Raw genomic sequence first — 10,106 nt, 5'->3', positions numbered from 1 at the left:
GGTATTCTCGCGTTTCGCAATTCTTTATTTGCATTATCTATCGTTTCACATTTATCACCCTTTCTATTTGCTTACGTTTCATCTACGTATTTAAGAGTAGTTTCTATATATGCACCGTCCGGACTATCATAATTCTCTATTGGTGGAGTATTTACCGGTCCTAATGCACTGTATGGCAGAAACGTTTCGTCGAACTGAAAAAGAAACATAATGTGAAAATGGCTTTGTGTAATTGACCTATGCCAACTGTCAATACGATTAAGTAAAGTCAAACTATGTATGTGTACTTGTATTGCTTCCTCATAAAGTTGCTTTGATACAGCTTTCAGTTCTTTCAGTGCTATTTTCTGTGAATGTAGGATAGATTCAATAGTGTTTATATCCCTTTTCCACTGATCCAGCTTATATCTGCTCCATTCCTTCTCCAATAACGCTCTTCTTTCTGTTTCTTGGGGAGATAACGGTGCAAGATTACGGGACCTGTCCCTAAAAATGTGCATTTGTGTCTGATAATGTCAGAAATGGAAGACAAGAAATAATAATTTGTAATCATACTCTATCTGCTCCATTAACTCTGAGGATATATCTACTTCGAAGATTGGTTTCAACTGTTGGGCAAGCTTTTCTAAACGCCTAATTTGTTTCTCCAATTTTCTTTTCCTCCTTTCTTCTCTAGCTCTGACTATAGTGGGATCAATCTTTTTCTTTTTTTTAAGCGGTTCTCCTCTAAAACAGTAAAAAATCATATTATGAAATTACATTTTGCAAAACCTCAATACTGAATTACTTACAAAAGCACATTGGTTACTTGAAAACACAACGGATTCATACATGTAGAAATATTGCGCGGATTAACGGTCGAGCAGACAGATAATCTGTATAAACAAATAATTGAAATTATAAAGCGACATCGAAATGTCTGAAAATTAAATTTCATTCATTTATCATTACCTGGAGAAAGTGTTTATTACGTATAGTACACTTGCCATTTCTTTATAATTTTCAAAATTATTTGTATCCTTAAGATCAGTGTTTGATATCTTCCAATTACTTTTTGTAAGTTACGTTTGTAACCTTTTCGTTTCTTTTCGACTTTTAACTATATACAGATAAAAGCTATACAGAAAATATTTACAAATTATTCATTAGATTAAAATTGATAGTGTTCTGTATGATTATTAGTTAGTACCACATAGTATTTACGTTTACTGGACATAGTAAGTAGGTACACAAACAAATTTGTGAAAAAATAATGATGGCATTGTGTAAAACTCAACCATAGAATAGAGTGATAAGTGCGATTGTTACGTAAGAATTATAATGTTATTTCCGTAGAATTATTTCAATTGTAATATTAACAAATGACGTATATTTGATTACAATGACGTATATTTGATTCTAATGATCTTAATCCTGAAAAATTTGGTTTACACAACATAATGTCATCAATCATGTATGCGTGTGGTGTGTGTATTTTCGCAAGAGCAATTACGTACAATATACCTAACCGATCTGCGTTATATATCAGATTACCAGAAAGAAATTTCGACTTCTGAAGCTTATCTTATAATCCAACTTCAGTTCTGAATGTAAAGTATTTTATAGAGATGGCGTGAACTGCTACTTGTGAATCACTCATGATTCGATCACGTTCGTTGCCAATCACGGTGATTTTTCACAGTGATTCGTGATTTCTCGTGATCGATTCTGATTGGTAGAGAAACTTAATAGTTCTTTACACGCGACACATAATCTGTATATTTTATATTAACGACATCGAAACAAAAATTCAAGTTATGTCGTATTACAGATAGTATAATAGTGTTACAACAAGCATGTAAATAAATGCTTGTATATTTCTTTAACCTGTGTACCTTTGTGCAACAGTACCCAGCAATAGCTGTGCATAGGGGACGTTGGGGCGACGTGCCACACGTGCGTGACAGCCGTGACTGGCCGTGACCGACTATAGAATTCATCGGAGATCGAATTTTTTTGTATTATTAAATTAAAATTAGATGGTTTTTGTATTATTATGGAATAAAAATATAATTAACAAAAGGAACAATGTGCACACTGAACGATTTTGAGTGTGATACTTTTGAAACGGACCAGACAGCATTAAATACGTGAGTGTTTCATTATTGTGTCCAAGACACTGTATATGCGTATTATATCATTATTGTTTAATTACTTTTCTAGAGACACTGCCTGTACTATTGTTTCTACATGCCCGACAAACATTAACTCATTTTGCAAAAAGTGTAAAACTCAAAAAACTGAAGTTTCGTTGAGGGGCAAATATGGCTATTGTAAAACGTGCTTCTTATCTGTGTCAATGCACAAATTCAAAGCCACTCTTGGTAAATCCAAATTGTTACGTCCAAGCGATTCAGTGCTTATTGCACATTCAGGGAAGGCAAATTCAACAGTTCTTTTGCACCTTATCAAAGATAATATGAATGAATCAGCTTCTAAAAGACTTCAGTTTAAATGTAAAATACTTTATATAGATGGTAATATTAATGTTCAAATCTATAATTATTATTGATTAAAGGAAATTACCGCTATATTTATTTAATATGTCCTTATTTTTTTATTTGTGTGCATAGATGGTATGGTAAAAGGAATATCATTGGAGGAAAGGAAACATATTCAAGATGCATTAGTTAAAGAAGCAGAGTACTTAGAAGTAACAATGTATGTAACATCTTTGACAACTTGTACCACTGATATTCTTTGTGAAAAGATTCAGTCTGTACTTCCTTTACAATCAAGTACGACTGACAATGATGGATTTATGAAGGAAATGTTCGAAAGCATGGAGAATGATACAGTGAGAGATGAATTATTAAGGCAACTGAAAAGGAAACTACTTATATCTGCAGCTCGTAAACTAAATTGTAATAAAATTTTTGTTGCCGACACGTCTGTTGATCTTGCAATAAAAGTACTCGGAGATGTGTCAACAGGAAGAGGTTCTCAATTATCTGTAAATGTTGCTTTTTATGATACAAGGTGCGCTGATGTAGCCTTACTTAGACCACTCAGAGATTTTACACAAGAAGACATACAAGGCTACTTGCAGTGCCATAAACTAAATCCCATTCTTGCACCTCCAAAGTATATTCAACCTTACCCTGCTTCAATAAGAAATATTGCAAGAAACTTTATTCACAACTTAGATTTTGAATTTCATGGTACTGTCTCTACCATATATCGTACCAGTGAGAAATTAGCAACGAAGATAAAAGGAGTTCATAATGTATATACCAATAGGGACATAGAACCTATTAATGACATGAATAATACCTGTGCACTTTGCGAATTGCCTCTGATTTCTGATAATTTACACAAAGAACAACTCTCGGTTGTGCAAGCCAAAATGTATTCCCAAGTTGTGTCAACGAATATGGATTTCTATTCAAGCATGACTTCAAGTTCGCAAAACCTGGACGATCTATTAAAAGATAAACAGACAGGAAGAATAAATGACTGTGAGAAAAAGCATTGTGAATGCAACAATACCGAGTGCAGTTCGTTCTGTGGACAGTCTCTGCAACCATCCATGGTTGAAGCAGATCTCTGTTATGGCTGCAAAATAATTGCTTTAAATTCAAATCGGAAGATTAATTTATTATCTTCTTTTATATACGACAAAATCCAAGAAAACATACAAATGACGCGTTTGCGGAATGAAATAACAGAATTTTTATTGTAGAAACGAGTAGTATTAGAACTTGTAATGGCAGTTCAAATTTTCATTCTCTACATTAAAAGTAATTGTACAATTGATAAAAAAAATATGTTTTATAATAGTGAAGACACCCAACATGTATAGTATTTTAAGTATGTATATTAGTTTTCAGTAAATTCGATGAAAAAACATTATATACTTCTAATTATAATGTAGAACAATGGATCCAAGGAGGACATGTTAATAGTGTGGGTGAAGCAAAACCTTTGAAAAGACCAACTTTTCCTAGCGTTTAACGGGACATTACTGTATATTGTATGGACATACATTACATTAACGATATAATTTGCTACAGTATCTTATAAATAAAACCACCAACAAACAAATTTTAACAATTCGTTGGCTACGCGCTGCGATTAGTAGCCAACGTTACCGCGGGAACTCGGCTGGCAGACGCGCGCTCTGATTGGTCGGGGTTTTTCGTTAATATCTCGTTAACAAAGCCTCGGATAACCTTTTTGCTACGGAAAAACCTGTTTCAAATCACCTCACGAGTCTCCCATTTCCGGATCCACCCACATTTTTTTACACCCTGTACGTACACATGTATTTAATCATATGAAAACTCCATTTACCAACAGAGCTTGACAGAAAATTTAAATTCATTTGTACATTATTCATTTATGTATTTGTTTTTTTATAAATTAGAATTCTTTTTCGGTGCTATAGGTAGTAAACGTAATTGTTAAATTTAACATACTATTACTTTATCACACTAAATTAGTGAACTTGTGAACTTATATAAACTTACACAATAACACATATGCGCACATAGCGCACGTCTAAAGTGGTTACCGTATTAAATGTATATTTGTCAGCAATCTGTAATATGTATTTACATTAAAGTATATAATAATTTATTAACAATGAGAACATAACTATATAGTATAGTAAAAGATTAATAAATACAGTTTTTCATCATTAATGAAGAAGTTTTATACGGACAGTACTTGTAGTGCAGTGGCGGCGCTGTCAGTACAGTCACACAGTGACGCTTTTATTTACGTCTATTTCAGTCCATTTTGCCGCGAAGTTAACATTTGCTTCAAAACCGTGTTTTCATTTCGTTCCATAGATCGTCTTCCATTTGAAAAAGATAATTCATTGAAAAATGTCAGCTACAGCGGCTACAGCGACTACAGCCACCCTCCAAGGTGACGAAGAATTTGAGGAATATGTTCCACAAGTGAAATTAATTAAAACTCTTGAGGTATATGATGTCTTTAACCTTTTTCATACTCTTTTAATTACATTGTTCCCATACGTATTCAAAAAATTGTGTACATTGCTGAAAACGTTTGATTTTATGAACCATTTAATAATTATATTTTTTATTCAGAGGAATGGCATAACAGCTGGAGATATAAAAAAATTGGAGGAAGCAGGTTACCATACAGTTGAAGCTGTAGCTTATGCTCCAAAGAAACATCTGATTACTATTAAAGGTATTAGTGAAGCTAAAGCAGATAAGATACTGCAAGAAGCCTCAAAATTAGTTGTGATGGGATTTAAAAGTGCTACAGAAATTCATCAAATTCGATCGAATATTGTATTTGTAACAACTGGTTCCACTGAATTAGATAGATTGTTGGGAGGTGGTATAGAGACTGGCTCTATCACAGAAATTTTTGGGGAATTTAGAACAGGAAAAACTCAGTTGTGCCATACGCTTGCAGTTAATTGTCAGTTACCTATAGATATGGGTGGTGCAGAAGGAAAGTGTCTTTACATTGATTCAGAAGGAACCTTTAGACCTGAAAGATTAATTGCTGTTGCAGAAAGGTATAAGATTGCAGGGGATTCTGTTTTAGACAATGTAGCTTGTGCCAGAGCTTACAATACAGATCATCAAACTCAATTATTAATTAATGCTAGTGCTATGATGATAGAATCTAGATATGCCTTACTGATAGTAGATAGCGCAACTGGTCTCTACCGGACTGATTATTCTGGAAGAGGTGAATTAAGTGCTAGGCAAATGCATTTAGCTAGGTTTCTTAGAATGCTATTGAGAATAGCTGATGAATATGGTGTTGCTGTTGTTATTACCAACCAAGTTGTGGCACAAGTTGATGGTGCAGCAAGCATGTTTGGTGGAGATCAAAAAAAACCAATTGGTGGTAACATTCTAGCACATGCAAGCACCACAAGGCTTTATTTACGCAAAGGAAGAGGAGAAACTAGAATATGCAAAATTTATGATTCACCTTGTTTGCCTGAGAGTGAAGCTATGTTTGCCATAAATGCAGATGGAATTGGGGATGTTAAGGAATAATAGTATACTTGTCTTCTATAAGTAGTATTTGTACCTCAAAAAGTCCTGAAAGTGCCTTATTTTGTATATATAGATGCTATTTGGAGGATATACAGTACCGGACAAATGTTTTCGGACAAAAACCGTTTCCAGTAGTATTTGAATTAAGTTTTAATTCTTGTTTTCTTAGATCGCCTACACTCGATTTATTTTCTAAATGTCCTTTTCGAACAAATTGTTTATTTTGTCGAATATACTATCTATTTAGGGATGTCCACACATTGAAGAAACTATGGATGATTGCGTTCCATTTCAGCCATCTGTGATGTTTCGTTTTCAAATTTTTCCTGAATTTTTACGTCGTACCATCCGAGAATGAATAAAATAAAGGTATAATTATAATGTTCTTGTGAAGTTCTTATTTCAGATTACAATTTATGGTTGTGAATGAAACGTCCGAATACTTTTGTCTAGCTATATACAGATAAAACTTATTTTACACATTGTGGTACGTAAGTAACTCCATGTAACTTTTATGGAAGTTTGCGTCGGAATAATCGTAAACACTCTGCAGGGCAGAACAAACAAATACAACGAAAAATGTACTTGTCTGAATTCCTTCGTCCGATACTGTATATTATTTTTATTACTTAAAAGTATTATTAAATAAACAATTAATTAACTTAGTTTTATAAGTACCATACAATTATCATATAGACAAAAATGAATGATAAGAAAAATAGATAAAAATAATAAAAGTTCTACTGTTTTATATTTGTACCATTTTGTATAAGAATTAACAATGTTCTGTAATATATATATATATACACTAAAAAAAATAAAATATTCGATTTGTCTCGTTGCTTTTAAGTTCGATTCCTTATGCATAAATGTACATGTATAAATTTTAGTATGATAAGAATTGATAAAATTAAAGATAAGATTCGCTACAAGAACAAACAGCATCGCAGAAGAAAGTATCCTAAATTCAAGGTTAACATTAGTTAACGTGAATCGTTATACGTCGGACAACGGTAAAGTTTATATTCATTGCTTCATTGTTAGTTTTAGTACTAGACTATCTAGGAAATTTTAGTATAACCATTAAATTATACATGTATATAGTAACTTCTGTTACTGTAAATTATAATGTTTAATTTGTATAGTTGGAGTTTGTGTCAACAGACTATCATTTTCAGAAAAGTATTTCAGAATTTTACACGTTCTACTTCAGTCGGTATTTATTTAAATAAAAAAACTACTGAGACATTGCTATCAACCAGAAAGATTAAACATTTAAAAAAAAATTATAATTTATGGTGGGTTATGAGTTTAAATGATTTGTGTACCTACACTTGTATATACATTGTGTATATGTGAAATCAAGTCCAATTTAAGTAACTTGCAGACATGTTTGTTGTAAATTAAGTTAACCTTAAATGCGTTAAGATTTTATAAGTAAAGTTACTGCCGTAGAACTAGTGTATTCATTTATATCTGGATAAGAATTATAGAATAGTTTATATTGCATTTGTCAAATATATTGATTATAAATTCCAACTTTACATTCCAGCATAAGACATTTGTGCACGAAAATGAGTGACGACACTTCTTTCTTTACTTTACCGAACAATCAACCGATAATTTCTTTAGAATGCGAAAGTGCATTTAAAGCTCTAACAACAAAAGAAAAACTATACGCACATTATTTAAGTCAAGCTGCATGGAATGGCAGTCTTATTGTATTTATACAAACTTCTCCTGAATCACCATTAATATTTGCTCTTTTACACAAAGTTTTTATATCTGAAAGTATAGATGAATTAAAGAAATCAGCACTTGATGGTGGCATCAGTGAAGATGAATTTACAGTGAGTTGACTATATTAACTTTTAATTTTGCTTTCAAAATCTAATTTTTTTTTTAAATTATGTATTTCTAGGCTTTCCTAGTATATAGTTGTGGAATATTTGCAAATGCTGGTAATTATAAGTCCTTCGGTGATAGTAAGATAATTCCCAAATTGCCTAAAGAAAAATTTGAAACTGTAATAAAAGTTTCAAAAGCATATAAAGATAATTCTAAAAGTACTGATGAAATTTGGAATAAAATTCAAGATGTAGTGTATTCGATAAAAGGAAAATTAAAGTCTTTGGGATTAGGTGATAAGGGTGTCACAACCTATTTCTCTGCCAATTGTACGGATAAAGATGCTGACTTGGTCAATGAATTTATGCAAGAAAAAGGATTAGAATCTTACAATGCAAGATGTTTTAAAACTGTGAATTCAGGCAATATGGATTCATATGAAATCAGATTAGCTTCTGTAAAAACTGATACTGATCCTAATATTACATTGTCAGAAGAAGTCTACAAGAATGCTAAATTCAAGATTGCAAGAGGAGATTATAGTCAGCTGTTAATTCCAGTTGTTGATAATCTACAGAAGGCAAAAGAGTATGCAGCAAATGACAATCAGAAAAATATGTTGAACAAGTATATAGAACATTTCACAGCAGGATTATTGCAGGCCCATAAAGATGGTTCACGATTCTGGATTAAGGATAAAGGACCAGTTATAGAAACCTATATTGGTTTTATTGAAACTTACAGAGATCCTGCTGGCCAGAGAGGAGAATTTGAGGGATTTGTAGCAATGGTAAATAAAGAAATGTCTAAAAAATTTGCTACTTTGGTACACAATGCAGAGAAATTTATACCAAAACTTCCCTGGGGTACAGACTTTGAAAAGGACGAATTCTTAAGACCTGACTTTACTTCTTTAGATGTTTTAACATTTTCTGGATCTGGTATACCTGCTGGAATAAATATTCCGAACTATGATGAAATTAGACAGTCGGAAGGATTTAAGAATGTATCTCTTGGTAATGTAATTCCTGCAAATATGAAGTTAGACGTAATACCATTTTTATCTGAACATGATCAGGCTCTAATGAATACTTATAGAGTTGCAAGTTTTGAAGTACAAGTTGGTTTGCATGAACTTCTTGGTCATGGGACAGGTAAATTGTTGAGGCAGTTAGGACCTGATTCTTATAACTTTGATAAAGTAAATGTAAAAAATCCCTTAACTGGAGAAGTAATAGATAAATTCTTTCTACCGGGTGAAACATATGATTCAAAGTTTGGCCAAATGGGATCATCTTATGAAGAATGTAGAGCAGAAGCTGTTGGGTTATATCTGTCTTTGGAAAAAGATGTATTAAGTATATTTGGGCACGATGGTCCTAAAGCAGATGACATAATATATGTCAATTGGTTATCTCTCTTGTGGAATGGATGTGCGAAAGCTTTAGAAATGTATCAACCATCCACTAAAAAGTGGTTACAAGCTCACTCTCAAGCAAGATACGTTCTACTTAGAGTATGCATTGAGGCTGGCGATGGTTTCGTTAATGTAGTTGAATCTGAGTCTGGAAAGAATTTATTATTCAGTGTAGATAGGTCTAAGATTCTGACTGTTGGCAAGAGAGCAATTGGAGACTTTTTAAATAAGTTACAAATTTATAAAAGTACAGGTGACATTGATGCAGCAAAGGAAATGTATGAAAAATATAGTGAAGTGCCCGAAGCAGGACCACATCCATGGGCACATTGGAGAGATATTGTTCTTGCTCATAAAGAACCTCGAAAAATATTTGTACAATCAAACACATTTATAAATGGTATTTACTTAATCATTATTTTTATTATATAATTTGTCAGTTCTGTATACTAATGCAGTCTTCAATGACACAGGTTCAGATGAAGTACATTTGAAGAACTATGAACCCAGTTTTGCTGGATTAATTCAGTCTTGGATAGAAAGATTTCCTTCTACAGAAATTTCCCAAACTTTCATTAAACTTTGGGAAAAAGATGAAAAATACTTTACGTTAGAACATAAGTAATACAATTATTGAAATAATTATTTTTTCATTATATTTTGAATTATGTATGCTATAATTATGTGGGTATATATGTATAAACAACGTACATTTTTTTATACTTTGATTAACGAAGATTTTGTAAAAATATGAATTATTGTATCCATAGAAAATTAATAAATAAGTGCACTGAAAATTATTTCGATCA

The 10,106-nt window shown here is 32.3% G+C and overlaps 4 protein-coding genes across 5 annotated transcripts; 3 read left to right on the top strand and 1 right to left on the bottom strand.

The window, feature by feature from the left end:
* Positions 1–38: 38 nt before the first annotated feature.
* LOC107194999 (39S ribosomal protein L40, mitochondrial) lies at positions 39–1,633 on the bottom strand. Of its 2 annotated transcripts, none has more exons than XM_015584736.1 (6): positions 1,497–1,633; positions 952–1,116; positions 792–875; positions 556–726; positions 288–486; positions 39–194 (listed from the first exon to the last, which is right to left on the bottom strand). In XM_015584736.1, the coding sequence occupies exons 2-6, from the start codon at positions 987–989 to the stop codon at positions 72–74; spliced, it is 615 nt and encodes a 204-aa protein (XP_015440222.1). In that variant the 5' UTR covers positions 990–1,116; positions 1,497–1,633; the 3' UTR covers positions 39–71. The 2 variants fall into 2 exon arrangements, with proteins under 2 accessions (XP_015440222.1, XP_015440221.1); XM_015584735.1 differs by lacking the exon at positions 1,497–1,633 and adding an exon at positions 1,204–1,223.
* A 28-nt stretch (positions 1,634–1,661) lies between these two features.
* LOC107194998 (cytoplasmic tRNA 2-thiolation protein 2) lies at positions 1,662–3,818 on the top strand. Its single transcript, XM_015584734.1, has 3 exons — positions 1,662–2,129; positions 2,203–2,516; positions 2,613–3,818. The coding sequence occupies exons 1-3, from the start codon at positions 2,068–2,070 to the stop codon at positions 3,719–3,721; spliced, it is 1,485 nt and encodes a 494-aa protein (XP_015440220.1). The 5' UTR covers positions 1,662–2,067; the 3' UTR covers positions 3,722–3,818.
* A 1,005-nt stretch (positions 3,819–4,823) lies between these two features.
* LOC107194854 (DNA repair protein RAD51 homolog 1) lies at positions 4,824–6,371 on the top strand. Its single transcript, XM_015584560.1, has 2 exons — positions 4,824–4,967; positions 5,097–6,371. Exons 1-2 carry the CDS (start codon positions 4,869–4,871, stop codon positions 6,030–6,032), a joined length of 1,035 nt encoding a protein of 344 aa, XP_015440046.1. The 5' UTR covers positions 4,824–4,868; the 3' UTR covers positions 6,033–6,371.
* A 1,064-nt stretch (positions 6,372–7,435) lies between these two features.
* On the top strand, positions 7,436–9,969 carry LOC107194798 (dipeptidyl peptidase 3). The gene is made up of 3 exons (XM_015584498.1): positions 7,436–7,882; positions 7,954–9,697; positions 9,771–9,969. Exons 1-3 carry the CDS (start codon positions 7,607–7,609, stop codon positions 9,920–9,922), a joined length of 2,172 nt encoding a protein of 723 aa, XP_015439984.1. The 5' UTR covers positions 7,436–7,606; the 3' UTR covers positions 9,923–9,969.
* The last annotated feature ends 137 nt before the right edge of the window (positions 9,970–10,106 follow it).

This window comes from Dufourea novaeangliae, unplaced genomic scaffold, assembly GCF_001272555.1.
Source record: "Dufourea novaeangliae isolate 0120121106 unplaced genomic scaffold, ASM127255v1 scaffold8, whole genome shotgun sequence".
In the NCBI taxonomy this organism is placed as follows: Eukaryota; Metazoa; Arthropoda; class Insecta; order Hymenoptera; family Halictidae; genus Dufourea; species Dufourea novaeangliae.
This window is presented reverse-complemented; position numbering and strand designations above follow the sequence as displayed.

What these genes read in the sequence shown, in the direction of transcription:
- LOC107194999 (XM_015584736.1), bottom strand. Translation starts at nt 989, where the DNA reads ATGGCAAGTGTACTATACGTAATAAACACTTTCTCCAG. An exon ending in GTAATAAACACTTTCTCCAG is followed by an intron (nt 876 to 951) that starts GTAATGATAAAT and finishes TTGTTTATACAG; the next exon opens with ATTATCTGTCTGCTCGACCG. An exon ending in TTTATGAGGAAGCAATACAA is followed by an intron (nt 195 to 287) that starts GTACACATACAT and finishes TTTCTTTTTCAG; the next exon opens with TTCGACGAAACGTTTCTGCC.
- LOC107194998 (XM_015584734.1), top strand. Translation starts at nt 2,068, where the DNA reads ATGTGCACACTGAACGATTTTGAGTGTGATACTTTTGAAACGGACCAG. An exon ending in GACCAGACAGCATTAAATAC is followed by an intron (nt 2,130 to 2,202) that starts GTGAGTGTTTCA and finishes TTACTTTTCTAG; the next exon opens with AGACACTGCCTGTACTATTG. An exon ending in TAAAATACTTTATATAGATG is followed by an intron (nt 2,517 to 2,612) that starts GTAATATTAATG and finishes TTGTGTGCATAG; the next exon opens with ATGGTATGGTAAAAGGAATA.
- LOC107194854 (XM_015584560.1), top strand. Translation starts at nt 4,869, where the DNA reads ATGTCAGCTACAGCGGCTACAGCGACTACAGCCACCCTCCAAGGTGAC. An exon ending in AATTAATTAAAACTCTTGAG is followed by an intron (nt 4,968 to 5,096) that starts GTATATGATGTC and finishes TTTTTTATTCAG; the next exon opens with AGGAATGGCATAACAGCTGG.
- LOC107194798 (XM_015584498.1), top strand. Translation starts at nt 7,607, where the DNA reads ATGAGTGACGACACTTCTTTCTTTACTTTACCGAACAATCAACCGATA. An exon ending in TCAGTGAAGATGAATTTACA is followed by an intron (nt 7,883 to 7,953) that starts GTGAGTTGACTA and finishes ATGTATTTCTAG; the next exon opens with GCTTTCCTAGTATATAGTTG. An exon ending in ATCAAACACATTTATAAATG is followed by an intron (nt 9,698 to 9,770) that starts GTATTTACTTAA and finishes TCAATGACACAG; the next exon opens with GTTCAGATGAAGTACATTTG.